Source organism: Camelina sativa, chromosome 9, assembly GCF_000633955.1.
Source record: "Camelina sativa cultivar DH55 chromosome 9, Cs, whole genome shotgun sequence".
Classification (NCBI taxonomy): Eukaryota; Viridiplantae; Streptophyta; class Magnoliopsida; order Brassicales; family Brassicaceae; genus Camelina; species Camelina sativa.
This window is the reverse complement of record NC_025693.1, coordinates 22528119-22546948: the sequence shown is the minus strand read 5'-3', so window position 1 is coordinate 22546948 and position 18830 is coordinate 22528119. Positions and strand designations below refer to the sequence as shown.

The 18830-nt window shown below is 46.1% G+C and overlaps 2 protein-coding genes and 1 pseudogene across 2 annotated transcripts; 1 reads left to right on the top strand and 2 right to left on the bottom strand.

Moving 5' to 3' along the window:
- Window positions 70-2403, top strand: LOC104711790 (putative deoxyribonuclease TATDN1). Its single transcript, XM_010428552.2, has 12 exons — window positions 70-142; window positions 261-281; window positions 390-490; window positions 581-638; window positions 721-764; window positions 874-954; window positions 1065-1135; window positions 1233-1343; window positions 1444-1526; window positions 1667-1883; window positions 1974-2057; window positions 2161-2403. Exons 1-12 carry the CDS (start codon window positions 121-123, stop codon window positions 2228-2230), a joined length of 963 nt encoding a protein of 320 aa, XP_010426854.1. The 5' UTR covers window positions 70-120; the 3' UTR covers window positions 2231-2403.
- On the bottom strand, window positions 2256-3759 carry LOC104711791 (RNA-binding protein CP33, chloroplastic-like). The gene is made up of 4 exons (XM_010428553.2): window positions 3269-3759; window positions 3083-3184; window positions 2698-3006; window positions 2256-2605 (listed from the first exon to the last, which is right to left on the bottom strand). The coding sequence occupies exons 1-4, from the start codon at window positions 3704-3706 to the stop codon at window positions 2465-2467; spliced, it is 990 nt and encodes a 329-aa protein (XP_010426855.1). The 5' UTR covers window positions 3707-3759; the 3' UTR covers window positions 2256-2464.
- On the bottom strand, window positions 4648-5530 carry LOC109126469 (annotated as a pseudogene).

Here is an 18830-nt window from a genome sequence, read left to right as displayed (position 1 = left end):
ATATCAAGCAAAATTGACTTAAACAAATGGGCCGCAGGACAAGCCCATTAGTAATACAAGAATTAAAAAAAAAGGCTGTGCTGTGTTGCGTTGTGCCATTGTCTCTCTTTCTCTTTCGCAATGGCGTCGTTGAAGATGATAGGCAAGTCAAAACTCGGGAAGCACTTCATCGTTTGATTCTCTTCTTTCTAATGTAGGAAGATTCTGTTGTAACTTATCTTTTGTTTCTTTGTCGTTCTGATGTGTTTGTGTAAGATCAGACATAGCCGTTAACTTCACAGGTTAGTTGAGGCATTTCCACAAACACTTTGTGATCATAATCTTCTCTTATCAAATTATAGTACTGAACAATATGATTTTATTATTTTTTTGGGGTCTAATTGAAATAGATGGGATGTTCAAGGGACTTTACCATGGCAAGAACTGTCATGTTCCGGATATTGCCACTGTCTTGAACCGGGCTTGGTCTGCTGGAGTCGATAGAATCATAGTTGAGTCACTCTCATTGATCTCTTTTGTGTTTGAATGATTTAGTAATGGTAGTATTCAGTAATTACATATTCCAATTTCTCTTGAATAGGTGACTGGTGGGTCACTGGAAGAATCAAGGGAAGCTCTTGCAATTGCAGAAACTGATGGTTTGTTTGTTTTTTTTTTTTGTTTCTCTCAGAAAGTTTTAGTCTTTTAGAAGATTATGATTGTGGATGTACATTTTTGCAGGTAGGCTGTTTTGCACTGTTGGTGTTCATCCAACTAGATGCAATGTCAGTTTCTTTTGTTGTTGTTGTTTTTAAAACTCAAAAGAGTTTCTTGTAATCTAAACTCGAGTCTTCTGTTTGGTTCTTCATTGTCATCCTTTTGTTTGTCCATCAGGAGTTTGAAGAGAGCGGTGATCCAGAAAAGCATTACCAGGATCTTTTTTCATTAGCCAAAGAAGGGATGCAAAAAGGGAAGGTGCTACTTCTTCTAATCTTAGTAGATACTTCAAATAGATTAGGTTTCATATCGCTATCGTAAACCATTAACATTTAACAGAACACTCTTGTTCTTTATGATTAATTTAGGTGGTAGCAATTGGTGAATGTGGATTAGATTATGATAGGCTTCAGTTCTGCCCTGTTGATATACAGAAGAAGTGAGTTTGATCATCAAAATTGTATCTATCGCATATTTGATTGTTTTCTTTTCTTTCTCTATTTACAAAATATTCAATGTTTTCTTCGTTGAGAAAGGTATTTTGAGAAGCAATTTGAACTAGCATATGCTACAAAGTTACCAATGTTCCTACACATGCGAGCAGCTGCTGAAGATTTCTGTGAAATTGTTGAGAGAAACAAAGACAGGTGAACTCGCCAGGCTAATGTTTTCACGAGTTGGGTTTAGATAACCTTCCTGGATTGCATTTTTTAGTCATCTTAATCTATAGTCCATGATTTACTATAGGTTCAGTGGAGGAGTTGCACATTCATTTACTGGTAGTGCACTGGACCGCGACAAGCTTCTTTCTTTCGATCAAATGTACCTTGGTAATGACTTCCACCATTTTCCATTAAAAACTATGCCTTTTAGGCTTAAGCTCTTCTTGGCTTTTAAAGGACCACATTTGTTCAGAATATCTGAATTACTGTTCTGGTCTTCTGTTTTGCTGATGTGATTCTATTGGCAGGTGTGAACGGGGGCTCGTTGAAAACAGCTGAGAATCTTGATGTAATGAAAGGAATACCAGTAGAGAGGATGATGATCGAAACAGACTCGCCATATTGTGACATCAAAAACACACACGCCGGAATGAAGTTTGTAAAATCGACTTGGCCTTCCAAGAAGAAAGAGAAGTATGATCAAGAATCCCTTGTCAAAGGCCGTAACGAGCCTTGTTTAGTTCGGTGAGTGAAGCTTTGAAAAAACCCTTGCCAAATCTTTAAAATATTATTCAGTCTCTGGCACACTTCTTAGACACTCATTTTCATCTCCAGGCAAGTTCTTGAGGTAGTGGCTGGCTATAAAGGACTTGGTGATATAAGTCAAGTTAGCTCAACCTTGTACCACAACACTTGCAGGCATGTTCTCTCTATTTCAGTTTCACATGATTTGGTCACAGAGAATGAAGAACTGTTCTTATGTAAATGGTTTTGTCCTGATGGCTTGTCAATATTTCTGCAGGGTCTTCTTCCCTCAGGATTTGGATGCTGCTGCAGATGCTATACTTTCCGGGAACAACGAGACTGACTAGCAGTATTCATGACAGAAATTTGAAGTTTACTGGAATCAAGATATGTCGTTACATTACACTATTTATGGATTTAAACGCATTACAACAAATGGTCTCTTGTTTTCTATCTCATATATTGTCTTCTTCTTAGTAGAACACAACAATACATTTATAAAAAGACAACAAAATTTTCGCTTTTGGACCTCCTGCTGATCAGTCTGAAACTTATCCGGAATCTATTGTGCTGTTGCTTCTTCATGTACTGACGTTTGTAAGCACCTCACTACTCTCTAGACTGGCCTCTTCAGTTACTCCTTCTTCTACAGTAGGAGGAGACACAGTGGGCTTCTGTCTCTCTGAAGCCAAATTTAGCCTCAGCGCTCGTCCTTCAACTTCCTAAAAAACCAAACCAAAACCAAAAATACTAGTGAGCCTCAAACCCAAATCACCCAACCAACCAAACAAGGAAGGAGAAGAAGAAGCCTTACAACTCCATTCATGGTAGCCAAAGCAGACTGAACATCTTCCCCTGACTCAAAAGAGATGAAACCAAATCCTCGAGACCTCCCAGTGTTTCTTTCATAGATAACTTTAGCACCAAGCACACCAGGTTGATCACCAAACGCATCTTTAAGACCCTGTGAAGTTAAGTTCCAGCCAAGGTTTCTTGCATAGATCTTGTGAGGACTATCTACATAACTCCGGTTATTATCACGGATTTTGGTTCTCATTACTTCTCTCTCTCCACCTCTTGGCACCTCCGGGAAGTTTACTTTCACCGTTCTACCACCAATTTGCTACAAACATACACAAGAGATCAGAAACATTCTTCAGAAGCTGAACCATCTTTGATCAAAAATTATGAGAACTTACAGAAGTGTTAAACATCTGAATAGCTTCTTTAGCTTCTTCAATGGTTCCCATTGTTACAAATCCAAATCCTCTGCTTCTATCAGTGACTTTATCATAAACAATCTGTGCAACAAAGAACACAATCTTTTTAGCTTAACTTAACTCTCTCCAAATCAAATCGATACTTTGATAAAAATCTCATGAAACCTGAACATCGACGACATTGCCAGCTTCTCCAAAAATCTGAGAGAGCTCAGAGGAAGTGATTGTGTAAGGTAAGTTCCCAACGTAAAGCCTTCCTTCTTCAACACTCGCTTCCGTGGTCTGTTTCTCATCTGCGTCTTCTTCGTCCTCTACTTCTTCTTCTCCTTCATCTTCTACGTCGTCGTCGTCTTCTTCTAGTGAAGCTTCGATTTCGCTCTCGGCTGAGTTAGCTTCGGTATCGGCGGTGCAGAAGAAGCGGTGGCGACGGGTATTCGAATGGAGGATTAGCCGATTAGGGAAATTAGCAACGAGTTTGAAGGATTTAGGTGTGAAGCGATAAAAGAGTCGGAGATTGGAGTGGGAGGTGAATAACGGGTTAAAGGAAGAGGCGGTGGCTGCGGCGGATACAGCCACGGCGGAGGAACAATAAGCTGATATCATTTTTCAAAAGGGGTTTGTGAGACTTCGCGAGGAGAAAGAGAGAGTGGATAAGATATATTTTATTTATTATCAACGATTTTTTCGAAATTATTTTCCTATAAATTTACTATTAATATTTTTTTTTTGGGTAAAACTAAAAATTAATAGAGTTACTTTAAAGAGAAATTCCTTTAGATACCACTAAAATTTTTTTAAAGTTTTTTTTTTCTAAAATTACCACAAACACAAAATTTAATTTTTAAGGATGTAGAATATTTTTTTAGGTTTGGGTTGACATGTTTAGTTTTAGGGTATAGTTTTTAGGGGTATGGTTTAGTATTTAGAATTTATAAATTAGTTTTTAATATTAAAACTTTAGTTTTATTATGTGGTATTTTTAGAAAAAAAAATATTTTAATGGTATTTTTGGGAAAAAACTAAATTGTGGTATTTTTAGGAAAAAACTAAATTGTGGTATTTTTGAAACAAAAATTTATTTTAGTGGTATTTATGACAATTGCTCTACTTTGAAAGTAATTAAATATGGAGTATCATCTTACAACAAATAAATATAAGTCTTGTGAAAAAAAATATTTGTGTTACACTTGACAAGATACTTCATCTTTGAAAAAAACATTGTTCTCGAATTCAGAGTGAAGCTCGTGGGCTCAGATTTATTATGCATAGACACTAAATAGTACTTGAGCCTCCTAAGCTTGATTACTGGACACCAAAGTCAGAACGCAAACAGAGGTTTCCAATGACTCAATGAAGAATATTACTTGCATGAGTAATTCATAGTATAAGATGACCAGAGACAAATGGAATTACAAATTTCTGTTTGAGACATCTAAAGGATGAGCTTGACCACATAATAATTAGTTATGTGCTTAATATGTTGAATAGAAAGTAAATATAGTTTCAAGAAAGATAAACAAAAGAAAAAAGAAAAGAAGCTGAAATTAGTTTAAGGTTTTCAAACAAATGATGCTCTCAACGTCATCCCAAAGAGTGGTATGCAAAGACAGGCGGGTTCCAGAGAATTTGGGGTGTAGTGCCCCTATAACAGCCCCTCTTGATACACCGTTCTTTTTTAAATCGTAGATAGCATGTATTGATGATACTTCAGTTCTATCAATGCTTGTCCCAGACAACCTGAGCTCTCTGCTGCGACTGGTATTGTGCATCAACAATACATCAAAACGGAGGCATTGCATAAGCTGGTGACTAGGCAAAACAAAAGCCTTATGCGACCATTTACTCTTCCCTGCATCCTCAACCACCCACAGGTCTAGAATACATTCAGTCATGAGACGTGAATACTCGAAAACAGCTACTTTACCACCGTAGATCATGAGATTAGCGCGACTCGGCATGCCAGACGATGCTAGCCTCAATGGGTAATTCAATCAAACTGAACTCCTCATAAGTCAAGTCAAAACTCATGAGCACACATGTGTTCTTGTCAATCCAAGCTCCATAATACAAGACACCGTTGATGGAGATACCTTGTGAGTAAGGACGATGAGGAGGAGGAGGAATCCTGCTTCGAGTGCTTCTCCAATAGGCTCCAGGACCAAGTACCAACACCTGATGCTCGAATCTCACTAATGTCTCTTCTTTACTCACCTCACAAACTGTGCTGAGCACTTTGTACTCATCGTGAACAGAGTCGTGCCCAAAATAGTTCCACATACAGAACTCGCCTCCAGCTTCATCTAAAATGTTAGATTTCACTCGGGGCAAGTCCACGAACTGCCTGGTGGTGAGATTACAGATCCGTACCTCTCGCCCGACTCTGAAACACATTAAGCCACGAAGTGCGTTTACAAAGCAGCCTCCCATTCCCGGCAAGGTCAGATCTTGGTTGAGGTGAGGGTAAGAGTCTGATACGAAGTTAGTATTATTAGAGAGCAACGCACAAAGGTGTTCATTGTCTGAAAGAAACATGAACACACGCGGTTCTCGCTTCGGTGATGACACTTGGAAGAAAAGGTTGGTGAAATATCGGGAGGAGATGAGGGATGACCAGTGCTTTGACACGCACTTGAACCTCATCACCGAATTTGCTGGTAATCTAGCCAGAATCTCTATCCACACCTCCTCGGGTGTTGAACTAGTATAGCTACTAACTCGGGGGTAATATAAAAGAAGGGCGAAACAAAGGACTTTATTAAGATAGTCAAAGATCGTTGAATTACAATGCAACCGTTATAAGCCGTTCGGCGAATTACAGAGAACTGTATTCTCAAAATGACTAATTGAACTATAGCTTAGAATCGGATTTACTCCTGACTCTTGCCCGATGTTACTTGATGCCTTCTGCAAACTGCTCCCTCGGTACTTATAGCTGATGGGACGCTTCACCTCTCTGCCTCGGGATCGATGTGGGATTGTCCTCAGGTAAAGTCGGTGATCGTTCTTATTCGGGCCGTCACTCATTGGGCTGTCCGTCCTAATTGGGCCTTCCAAGAGCTTTGTCGGCCCGACATGTGGGTTTTAGTCGTCCTGCCTTCCTGGATTTTGGGGTGATTGTTTCGATAGTGGGCCTGTAGGAAAGCCTGTTAAGGCTGGGTGAAACCCATATCCAACAATTGTCCCCCCCTTAGTTCATTGTGGTCAGCCCTGGGCCAATGAGCTTGTTCGGGAAATATTAAGTCTGGCTCATTATCAAAACGTTGGCCCGATCTCTCATATTCTGTCGAGGAGAGGAAAGCTGGAACGTCATTTCCTAGGGTTGCGTCGTTTCGTGCTCATTGCCACTTTAAGGGTTTCTTTTTCCGCCACTTATAAAAGGAGACTTTTTTAGGGTGCCCTCTTCAGTTCTTCTCCAGCCGCAAAAGTCGAGGTAACCCTTCTTTCTCTTTCGTTAGAACCTTACTCTTTTATTCTTCCTTAGTTATCTTTTAGGTTTTTAGCGTAGTTTATACTTGCTCCCAATCGGGTTTGTTGTTGTAATTATCGATTCGAATTCGATGTCGGGTTCTTGTGAGGAGTTTTTGAACGAGCGTTCGCCTACCGGTTCCTCCGAGGCTGGTCCGTCGGTGCAGGCTGCCGATTCGTCCGATTCCGGAGTTTCGGCGGGCTCGTCTAGGCTTCGTAGGCGAAGCAGGAGAGTGGAATCGTTGGGTCGTTCTCCGATACCTAAAGTTGGTCTGGGATTCCTCGTATCTTCCGGAATTCCAGTCAAACCAGAGGCGGATAACCCTAGTCCTGATAGAATTGGTTGCCCTGATTCGCCTTGCTCTCGCGATGAAGCCAGATCTGGTCATTCATCCAATAATATCTCTCTTGATGACGAGATGGAGATCGGTGAAGGGATTGATTATCCGGATGCACCTTTTGACTTCGGAGAGTCACTTTGCGATGCCGATTCTCTCTGTGCGATGATTGACTTTTGTAATTCTCCCCGGCGTGTTTCTGTTGTATGTCCGACTCCTGAGGAGCGTGTATTTAAGTGCCCTGACGGGTTTATTAGTTTGTACGAGCCATTCTTTACTAAGGGAGGTCTCCGCTTTCCGATTCCAACCTTCCTGATGGAGTATTGTTGGCGCCGCCAGATCGCTGTCACACAGCTTACCGTCCATACTATTCGTAATATGGTCGGCCTTAAACACCTCGCTGACCAATGCGGGGTCAAATTGACTGCCTACTTTGTTGAGGATATGATGCGTTTTACTAGGCAGAAGGGTTTTAACGGTATTTGGTATGCTAGTGCTACGCCTGGATATAAGCTGATGGATCATCCGCCATCAAAAACCCATACCTGGCTGAAACAGATACTTCTATGCTAAGGTTGATGATGCTTTGGTAGAGGATGTGTCGATAGGTTTTAAAACTGAATGGAATTTTTCCCCTGGTAGTTTCTTGGGCGACCCTTATCCTTTTTCTTTTGCTCCGATTGTTGGTTGCTAACTGCCTTTGTTTTTGTTGATTTTCATACTTGGTTGATAAGTCTGCTGACCCGCCGACTCCTGACTTCTTTGAGGTTCGCGACCTTCTAAGGAGGCAAACGGTTCTTGACTGGAGGACTATTCCGCAACTAGACCAAACTAGGGGCAGGAAGCCATCAAAAGGTATTGTTTTGTTGTGCTTGCCGGTATTTGTTCAACCAGTTTATCATTTATATTTTATTGAGGATCTTGGTTTATGATGATAGGAGGTGTGAGTCGAGCAAGGATGGTAAAACTGGGTGTTCCCAAATACTCCAGCAAGCCGGTCTCGAAGAAGAAGAATGCCGCAGAAGAGAAGGAGCTGCAGTTGGCTCTAAAGAAGAGTCTGGTTGACCAATCGTCCATTCAGGGTTCTCGCGTTGGGGGTGCCTTGGGTAGCCGATCCTCGGATGGTAACAAATCTTCGCGGGACAAGGGGAAAATCAGTGAGGCTGCTCGGCGGGATAAGGACATCGCTCCTATCGACCTCACAGTTGAAAAGGACCGTTCTTCCTCGAAAAATTTGCCTGNTACTCGCCTGGAAACTTCCGTACGACGGGCTGCTGAAGAATTTGATCATCAACTGAAGGCTGCGGTCGAGAAGAGAGCCGAGGAGATACGTCGCGAGGTGAGGGATTTTTATCGCGATCGGTCGGACCAAAATCGTCAGCATATCTGGGATGTGAGGCGGGCTTTTAATCCAATGATGATGAAGGCTCAGGCGAATAGTATCTTAAAGCAGGTCGAAGATCTTGTGGCTGAGGGTTGCCCAATTCCCGCTAAGACGGTCCAATTTGTCACTGACGGCTCGGCTTTTTGGGATAATGTTGTGGATGGCATTGAGATCACCCCGCTTGTTAATGACGGGTACGTGGTGACTCCGACTGCTGAGCGTGTTGCGGCTAACCCTCGGCGTATTCCTGGCTATGATGAGATCGTTGATTTCGACGAGTATGGCTCGAACATGCTGTCTGCTACCGCCGAGGTCGCGGAACCCGATCTGCCTGACATTGAAGAACAAGCTCCCAATGTTAATACACAGGTGACGAGACAGGAGACGCCGGAACGGGACATTGTGACCGGCCTTGCTTTGGCGGATGCTGCTGTGGCTCCGATTTCCGAGGGGATTGAAGGTCGTAGCATTCAAATTGCCGGGCTTGTCAGTGATGCAGTTGTGAGGGATCCGCTAGCCCCTGCTCCAGTCACCGCCCTTGAAGGCGAGGGTGAAATTGTGCCGGAATAGGCCCTGCGAGGCTTTGAAACTATGCCGTTTGTGGCTCTTACCGTTTAAGACTTATTTATGTGTTGCTTCCTCGTTGTTTTTTTTTTTGAATATGACTTAAATAGTTTNCCCAGTCTGCGAGCTCGACATACTCGATGGTTTGTCGCTACGAGCGTAGGCTGAAGGCTGCCGAACGTGAGGTTGCCCTTGCCGAGACTAGACTGAAGGATTGCCAGAACCAGGTCAGCAAGTATCGATCTGAATCGACTAAGGCTTGGCGAGAGTTTGATCGTCTGAAGGAGGAGAATCGCCAACTGCAGGGGTCATTGGAACGTTCTTGTGCCGACATCACTCGCCTGGAAACTTCCGTACGACGGGCTGCTGAAGAATTTGATCATCAACTGAAGGCTGCGGTCGAGAAGAGAGCCGAGGAGATACGTCGCGAGGTGAGGGATTTTTATCGCGACGGGTCGGACCAAAATCGTCAGCATATCTGGGATGTGAGGCGGGCTTTTAATCCAATGATGATGAAGGCTCAGGCGAATGGTATCTTAAAGCAGGTCGAAGATCTTGTGGCTGAGGGTTGCCCAATTCCCGCTAAGACGGTCCAATTTGTCACTGACGGCTCGGCTTTTTGGGATAATGTTGTGGATGGCATTGAGATCACCCCGCTTGTTAATGACGGGTACGTGGTGACTCCGACTGCTGAGCGTGTTGCGGCTAACCCTCGGCGTATTCCTGGCTATGATGAGATCGTTGATTTCGACGAGTATGGCTCGAACATGCTGTCTGCTACCGCCGAGGTCGCGGAACCCGATCTGCCTGACATTGAAGAACAAGCTCCCAATGTTAATACACAGGTGACGAGACAGGAGACGCCGGAACGGGACATTGTGACCGGCCTTGCTTTGGCGGATGCTGCTGTGGCTCCGATTTCCGAGGGGATTGAAGGTCGTAGCATTCAAATTGCCGGGCTTGTCAGTGATGCAGTTGTGAGGGATCCGCTAGCCCCTGCTCCAGTCACCGCCCTTGAAGGCGAGGGTGAAATTGTGCCGGAATAGGCCCTGCGAGGCTTTGAAACTATGCCGTTTGTGGCTCTTACCGTTTAAGACTTATTTATGTGTTGCTTCCTCGTTGTTTTTTTTTTTGAATATGACTTAAATAGTTTTAGGGTGGTTTATTTCTACCCCCTCCCTTTTGGTCGTGAATGATGGTAACGATTGCTAAGTTTGCGAAGTTTTGTCATTGCCATTTATTATATATTTTTTTGACGAGCTGGGCGAGACTTAGGCAAAATTAGGATTTGCCATAGTCCCCCCCCCCTTTTTTGACGAGCTGGGGCGAGGCTTAGGCAAAATTAGGATTTGCCATGGCCCCCCTTTTTTTTTGTCGAGCTGGGGCGAGGCTTAGGCAAAATTAGGATTTGCCATAGCCCCCCCCCTTTTTTTGACGAGCTGGGGCGAGGCTTAGGCAAAATTAGGATTTGCCATAGCCCCCCCCCCTTTTTTTGACGAGCTGGGGCGAGGCTTAGGCAAAATTAGGATTTGCCATAGCCCCCCCCTTTTTTTTTGACGAGCTGGGGCGAGGCTTAGGCAAAATTAGGATTTGCCATAGCCCCCCCCTTTTTTTTTGACGAGCTGGGGCGAGGCTTAGGCAAAATTAGGATTTGCCATAGCCCCCCCCTTTTTTTTTGACGAGCTGGGGCGAGGCTTAGGCAAAATTAGGATTTGCCATAGCCCCCCCCTTTTTTTTTGACGAGCTGGGGCGAGGCTTAGGCAAAATTAGGATTTGCCCTAGCCCCCCCCCTTTTTTTTGACGAGCTGGGGCGAGGCTTAGGCAAAATTAGGATTTGCCATAGCCCCCCCCCCCTTTTTTGACGAGCTGGGGCGAGGCTTAGGCAAAATTAGGATTTGCCATGGCCCCCCTTTTTTTTTGTCGAGCTGGGGCGAGGCTTAGGCAAAATTAGGATTTGCCATAGCCCCCCCCCTTTTTTTGACGAGCTGGGGCGAGGCTTAGGCAAAATTAGGATTTGCCATAGCCCCCCCCCCTTTTTTTGACGAGCTGGGGCGAGGCTTAGGCAAAATTAGGATTTGCCATAGCCCCCCCCTTTTTTTTTGACGAGCTGGGGCGAGGCTTAGGCAAAATTAGGATTTGCCATAGTCCCCCCCTTTTTGACGAGCTGGAAAGTTAATGCGCTAAGCGGCTGCGACTCTTGGACCCTTCGGCTTCGCTGTATTAAATGTTTGGTTTAAATGGTGAATTCCCTTTCCAAGGCGTTTCTCATCATTACCGCATGCGGATGTTGCGTGTGGCGCGATTTTTATTGTGAGGCATCGGTTGGCTGAGGAGGGAGGTGCATTAAATGCGGGGAAGTGGACGGGCGTCTAGTTAACCGTCATGTCGTTTCATCTTAGTCTTGTCTTTGCTATATAAAGGGAGGCGTGGGTGGGTGAAAGTGGATCACGCAACCTTCTCTCCATCTTTTCTTTATCTTAGTTTGTTGACAATCTTTCCCTGCTTCATATTTTCCTTCCTCCTTCTCCGCTTCGATCATGAGTGATTCCGACGACTCGGGGGAGTGGGTTCCGGTGAATCGCAGTGAACGGATTGTTTTTGGTCGTCCTCGAACTGGCCGTTCTCCGTCGCCAGTTCGTGTCGATCCGGCTCAGCCTAGTGATGGGTCAGGTCGATTCGTTGAAGCTCGTCCTAACGATCTGTTTTTTCCGTGGAGAAGCCCACCGGTCGCTGCTGCGTTGCCCCCGTTTCGACCATTGCCGCGGAACTTCGTGCCAGGTGTCGCTGAGATTCCGGTGGAGTTTCTTCAGTCTTTGAGTCCCGACGAAAGGCGTCTGGCGGTTGGCTGGTTTAGGACGGTTAGTTTGTCCCGTTGAGCTTTCTACCGTCTAGTTCGACCTTCTAACTACTTTTGCTTTTTCTTTCTTTTTATTGGTAGATCGAGATCCAGCACCGAGCCTACCGTCGCCAGCATGAGTTTCTGGTCAAGCAGATCATGGACCTCGAGATGGGGATGCGGAAATTGGAGGCCGGGCCAGAGGATTGGGAGCGATTTGGGTTTGGGAAGTTCCGTGCGATGCCTTTCTGGCTCTGTGATCGAGTTCGTGTCTACAGCCGTGAAGTCCGTGAGAGTCGCTGAGGGTGCTTGGCGTATTATGTTTCTTTATCGGTTGACGAACCGTTTTTTTTTTGGTACCCGTATGTTGGGTTACTTACTATTCTCGGAACCTTTGTATTACGGTTGGTCGTAATACGTATTTTTTTTGTTGAACGCTTTACCCGCTCGGCAGGTTTTATTTTCAGATGTTTATGTTATATTTGGATTATCCTCAACAGTGAGACATCTCTCATCTTATTGTGTCGAGCCGAAAGTTTTTGTTCGGAACCGTTTCTCCTTTTTTTCTTTTTTTTTTTTTGGTCTGCTTTTGCAGGGTGCAGCTATTAGATTTTGGGGGCGAGAAGCGTTGGATTCGCGTATTAAAGCTCGGCTTATTCCCTATCTTGGGACCGAAGAGATTGCGCGCTGGTGGCGGCTTATTTTGCTTGTCGGCCTTGGTTTATTTGCGAGCAATGGTTGAGGCTCGGCTTACGACTTACACTTCGCGTGGAGTGTAATTGATTATTATTTTGCTTTAGTCGGATCAACTGGCCAAATTGCCAACCTTGTTTAGATATATATTTTCTTTGTTTTGGTTGTTGCTTGTATGGTATTTGTCGATTTTTGCAAGACAATACGCTTAATAAAAAGGAACGCAGAGATTTATCAAAGAAAATTGCATTCATAAGTAGTGGCTGCACCTTTTCAGGTTGCCTACGTACCTCCTTTTTTTTTTTTTAACAAAGGAGGATCAAGCCGATCGTAGTTCAAATTACATAGATATTGAATACTCCTAGATGGAAATAGAGATATAGTATATGTAATATAGATATTCCTTAATAGAAATAGCGCTTAAGGTTGCCAGCATTCCAGGATTGCGGGATTGCCTCGCCGGACATAGTAATTAGCTCGTAGACTCCGGGGCGGACGACCTTGGACACTTGGTATGGCCCTTCCCATTTTGCGCCCAGTTTACCAGCGTTAAGCTCGGCGGTATTTTCGAATACCTTGCGTAAAACGAGGTCTCCCTCGCTGAAAGATCGCAGGTTGACCTTTTTATTATAGTGACGGGCTGCCGCCTGTTGGTAATTCTGAATCCGGAGCAAGGCACGATCTCGTAGTTCTTCGATCTCGTCGAGGCTGTCATAGAGCATTTCGTCGTTTAGCTCAGCATTCTTGACTAGCATGGTCTGGCGTAAACTGCAGACGCTTACTTCGGCTGGTGCCATTGCTTCCAGGCCGTAAGCTAGTGAGAATGGCGTTTGTCCTGATGCTCTTCGTGGGGTTGTTCGGTGAGACCATAATACGCCATCTAGCTCGTCGGCCCAGAGGCCTTTCTTATCTTCGAGCCGCTTCTTTAAGCCATTTAAGGTCGTCTTGTTGGTCGCCTCTGCCTGACCGTTCCCTTGAGGGTACCTCGGGGTTGACTTACTGAGCCGGATACGCCAACTCGCACAGAAATCGTCGAATTTCTTGGATATAAACTGCNTTTTTTTTTTAACAAAGGAGGATCAAGCCGATCGTAGTTCAAATTACATAGATATTGAATACTCCTAGATGGAAATAGAGATATAGTATATGTAATATAGATATTCCTTAATAGAAATAGCGCTTAAGGTTGCCAGCATTCCAGGATTGCGGGATTGCCTCGCCGGACATAGTAATTAGCTCGTAGACTCCGGGGCGGACGACCTTGGACACTTGGTATGGCCCTTCCCATTTTGCGCCCAGTTTACCAGCGTTAAGCTCGGCGGTATTTTCGAATACCTTGCGTAAAACGAGGTCTCCCTCGCTGAAAGATCGCAGGTTGACCTTTTTATTATAGTGACGGGCTGCCGCCTGTTGGTAATTCTGAATCCGGAGCAAGGCACGATCTCGTAGTTCTTCGATCTCGTCGAGGCTGTCATAGAGCATTTCGTCGTTTAGCTCAGCATTCTTGACTAGCATGGTCTGGCGTAAACTGCAGACGCTTACTTCGGCTGGTGCCATTGCTTCCAGGCCGTAAGCTAGTGAGAATGGCGTTTGTCCTGATGCTCTTCGTGGGGTTGTTCGGTGAGACCATAATACGCCATCTAGCTCGTCGGCCCAGAGGCCTTTCTTATCTTCGAGCCGCTTCTTTAAGCCATTTAAGGTCGTCTTGTTGGTCGCCTCTGCCTGACCGTTCCCTTGAGGGTACCTCGGGGTTGACTTACTGAGCCGGATACGCCAACTCGCACAGAAATCGTCGAATTTCTTGGATATAAACTGCGATCCGTTATCGGTTACGATTTCGTAAGGTAACCCGTGTCGGCATATTATGTTTTTCCACACAAAATTCTGGACCTCATTTGCTTGGATTTTCTTATAGGAATCAGCCTCAACCCACTTGGTGAAGTAGTCAGTCAATATAAGAAGAAAATTTTTGCCGTGCGACGCGGGTAATGGTCCAACGATATCTATTGCCCATCTCATGAATGGGTACGGCGCTGTTGTTGCTGAGAGTAATTCTGCCGGGGCGTGTATATCGGACGCATGTCTCTGACACTTTTCGCACTTCATGGCAAACTGTTCACAGTCACTGACCATAGTTGGCCAGTATATTCTGTGTTTTCTGATTTTTAGTGCTAGGGCGTGTCCGCCGGAATGGTTTCCTCCGGCTCCTTCATGCGTTTCCTGCATTACTCGTCGGGCTTCTTCTGCCGAGATGCAATGTAGTAATATGCCGGCCGCGCTCCAACGGTAAAGGCGTCCCTCGACTATAACGTACTGTGCCGCTTTCTTNTTTCTTTTTAAGGCGTCGGGATTGCCATTTATCCGCCGGAACCACTCCTTCGTTGATATACTAAAGTATTTCTTGGCGCCAGTCAGCGGGCTCAGCGGTGGGCTCGGCCTCATGGTTAGGTTGTGTCTCATCGTCAAGATCGGCGAGTCCCACCGGGTCGGCAGATATGATGTTAACCTGAGCCCCAGCGTCGATGCTACTTACCGAAATACTCTCGACTGGGATTACCCGACGTAGGTCAGGTTCTGAGGTTGATGCTAGGACGGCCAGAGCATCTGCGGGAGCATTGGCGCTTCGCGGTATTTTGTCGATCACGAAGTGGTCGAATTCTTGTGCAAGCTCCTTGACTATTTTCAAGTACGCNAGCATTCTTGACTAGCATGGTCTGGCGTAAACTGCAGACGCTTACTTCGGCTGGTGCCATTGCTTCCAGGCCGTAAGCTAGTGAGNTAATCACAGTAGGCGTGAAGCCTTTTAACGCTGACCCCTGCTGCAAGTCGCATTCCAGCAAGTAAGGCTTCATATTCCGATTCAATTTTTGTGGCGGTGAAATTGAGGCGGAATGATTGCTCAACGACCTCTCCGGTGGGGGATGTCAGACGAATCCCGATTCCTGAGCCGTGCTGCGACGAGGCCCCGTCGACGTACAAATACCAGTTTTCCTCGTTTGAAGTAGGCGAGGTGAAATGTTGAGGCAGTTTGACAATGAAATCTGCCAATACCTGAGATTTCATGCATGTTCGGCCAAGGTATTCGATATCATACTCACTTAGCTCGACTGCCCACTTTGCCATGCGACCTGATTCTCCCAGGCTGTGAAGAATTTGCTGCAGAGGTTGGTTCGTCAAGACCGCGATTGTATGCGACTGGAAGTAGGGTCTGAGCTTCCGGGCTGAGATGACTACGGCGTATGCTATTTTTTCTAGGTTCGGATAACGCAGCTCGGCCCCGTCGAGGGTTTTACTGACATAAAAGATAGGCTTTTGTTCGCCTCGGTCGTCTCTGACTAGTACTCCGCTAACTGCCGACCCGAAACGGCGATATAAAGGTAAAGCTTTTCTCCTTCCTCGGGCTTCGAAAGTATGGGAGGGGTGGTCAAATAGGTTTTTCACTCGACGAACGCCTGCTCGCATTCGGCAGTCCACTCGTACTCCTTGTTTGTTGATCGCAGCAATTGGTAGAACGGCAAGCTTTTGTCGGTTGACCGCGAAATAAATCGGTTTAAGGCTGCTATTCTACCGGTCAGGCGTTGGACTTCGCGTTTGTTTCGCGGCGAGGGCATGCCGAGTATGGCTTTTATCTGCTTCGGGTTTGCCTCTATTCCTCTTTTTGTGATGATGTAACCAAGAAATTCTCCCGATGTCACGCCGAATGAGCACTTTGCCGGGTTGAGTTTCATGTTGTACTTATTCAGGGTTTGAAAACACTTTCGCAGATGCTCGACATGATCATTGGCGCTCGCGGATTTGACTAACATTTCGTCAATGTATACCTACATAGTTATCCCTAGTTGGTCAGCAAACATCTTATTGACGAGACATTGATAGGTGGCGCCTGCGTTCTTCAGGCCGAACGGCATTACTTTGTAGCAGAACGTGCCTTGATCAGTGATAAAAGCGGTTTTTTCGCGGTCATCGGTGTGCATCAGGATTTGGTTATACCCTGAGAAGGCGTCCATGAAGGAAAGCAATGCGTTGCCTGCCGTGGCCTCGACGAGCCTCTCTATATGTGGTAACGGGTAGCTATCCTTGGAGCAGGCTTTATTGAGATACGTGAAGTCGATGCAGACTCTATTCTTTCCATATTTCTTTTTAACTACCACCGGGTTTGCTAGCCACTCGGGATACTTAACCTCCATGATGGACCCGGCAGCTAACAACTTTTTGACCTCGTCATTTACCGCTTTGGATCGTTGGGTCCAAGCTTCCGCCGCTTCTGCTTGACGGGTTTATAAGTGGGGTCGACGTTAAGTTCATGACTTGTGACATCCATGCTGATTCCAACCATGTCGTCGAAAGACCAGGCGAAGGTGGAAGCGTTGTCCTTCAAGAACTGGATCAGGTCAGCTCTTATTGCCGGGTCGAGGTCAGCGCCAATCCCAACGCACCGCTTTGGGTCATTCTCGTCGATATTGATTTCGTCGATCAGGTGGTGACTCGGAATTTCCTCGGGGCTGGGTGCTGGCGGCTCGTCCGGCATTTGCTGTGATTGTTATAAATCAGCAGCCTTCCGCAACTTGCACTCGATTACAAAACAGTTTCTGGCATCCGCTTGATTGCCCTTGATCGTGAATATCTGGCCGGACAGGGGGAATTTGACACACTGATGATAAGTGGATGGGACGGCCTGCATGTCGTGAATCCAAGTGGATCCGAGGATGATGTTATAAACAGCCGGCTTATCGACCACCACGAATTTGTGCCATGAAGGTATGCCTGACACGTAGATTGGCAATTTGATTGTGCCGGACGTCATCATGTAATTTCCATCAAACCCGGTGAGTGGCCTGATCGATGGTTTGATTTCTCTATTATTGACTTCCATTTTGTCGAGGACGTCCCGGAAGATAACGTTGACGGAACTGCCTGTGTCGACCATGATCCTTGTCACTTCGCTCTCACCAACGTGTAATTCGATGACAAGAGGGTCGTTGTGTGGGAAGTTAACTCCAATCAAGTCGTCCGCTGTGAACATGATCGGAGGCACGAAGGGTGGGACTTTAACTGGCCATACCGCGGCCGTGCCGGCTCTTACATAATCGCGGATTGATCGTACGGAATCCATGCATGCTGTCAGGCCCCCCATTATCATGCTGACATGGCGGCGGGGTGGCCATTGGGCTGCCGTAGGGTCGGCGTAGAGGGTGTAAGTGCCAAACTCCGTTGGGAATTTAACACACTGATGGTACGTGGAAACCACGGCCTTCATTTTATGAAGCCAAGGCGTCCCAAGGATGGCATTGTACGCACTTGGTCGGTCGATGACTGCGAAATCGAAGAGGTGGACCGTACCGCCGACTCGCATTGGGAACATGACCGTTCCTAGAGAGGTGAGGGAGCATCCATCAAAACCAGTCAAGGTTTGTACTTCGGGCATGGTCAGACTTAGGTCGACCTTTATCTGCGGGAGTGCCCTCATGAAGATGACGTTAACGGAACTTCCCGTATCGACCTACACATCCGAGACTAAGCAATCGCCGATGTTTACTTCAACAACGACAGGTCCAGTGGGCGAAGTTCGATGCTCGGCGGTGTTCTCTTCTCCGAACGTGATCGGAGAGTACGACCGGCATATAAGTGTTCTGCCAGGCAACCAATCGCGTTCGGCTCTCTCGACGTCGTGGACGGGATATACGGCGCGAGGCCAGTTAGGGTCGTACGGTAGACTTCCTCTTATGACATTAATTCTACGGCGGGCTGGAGGTGGTGGCGCGTCAGCCGGTTGGTTTTCTTGTCCTCCCACCTGGTTGCCAGCTGCGGGCTGGTTATTCGGCGCTGGTCCATTGTTGAAATGGTTATTTGGACCTCGTCCTTGATGTCCATGGCGTCCTCGACCTCGGCCTCGCGGGGCATTACTCTTGTACTGGCGTAATTCCACTTTGACCTCGCCGTTGAGGTATTTGCCCAGCAACGCGTTTTGTAAGTGTCTGCAAGACTGCGTAGAGTGTCCGGTGTATTCATGTAACTCGCAATACAAGTTATGGTCAGGCTCTTCTCTTGCCCGTTTTGGTGGGGTCGTCGGTACTATAGCTGACGAACTGACTGCGGGGGTTGGCGGGGCGTCATTGACGAGGTACGTTGCGCCGCGCTTCTTACTGTCCGCGAGGTACTCTTTGTCGAGGTGTTGGCGAGGTTCGTGGTATACCTCTTTTGCTTTGCCGGTTGGCACTTGAATTCCGGTAGAAGCACGTTTTTTGTCGTAGATGACTTTTTCTTCTTCCAGTTCAATGTGGACTCCCGCTCGATGGAGGGCATCTTGGAAAGTTGGGAATCTGTTCAACTTGAGATCCTTTCGGAACGTTGATTCGTACCATAGGGCCTTGTGAAGGGCTGCAAGCGAAACGCTATGGGGTGCTTTTACCTGTGTGGCAATCTTTTTGAACCTATCCATGAATGTTC

What these genes read in the sequence shown, in the direction of transcription:
- LOC104711790 (XM_010428552.2), top strand. Translation starts at nt 121, where the DNA reads ATGGCGTCGTTGAAGATGATAG. An exon ending in CATAGCCGTTAACTTCACAG is followed by an intron (nt 282 to 389) that starts GTTAGTTGAGGC and finishes TAATTGAAATAG; the next exon opens with ATGGGATGTTCAAGGGACTT. An exon ending in AACGAGCCTTGTTTAGTTCG is followed by an intron (nt 1,884 to 1,973) that starts GTGAGTGAAGCT and finishes TTTCATCTCCAG; the next exon opens with GCAAGTTCTTGAGGTAGTGG.
- LOC104711791 (XM_010428553.2), bottom strand. Translation starts at nt 3,706, where the DNA reads ATGATATCAGCTTATTGTTCCTCCGCCGTGGCTGTATCCGCCGCAGCC. An exon ending in GCAATGTCGTCGATGTTCAG is followed by an intron (nt 3,185 to 3,268) that starts GTTTCATGAGAT and finishes TTTGTTGCACAG; the next exon opens with ATTGTTTATGATAAAGTCAC. An exon ending in TTCAGATGTTTAACACTTCT is followed by an intron (nt 3,007 to 3,082) that starts GTAAGTTCTCAT and finishes GTATGTTTGTAG; the next exon opens with CAAATTGGTGGTAGAACGGT.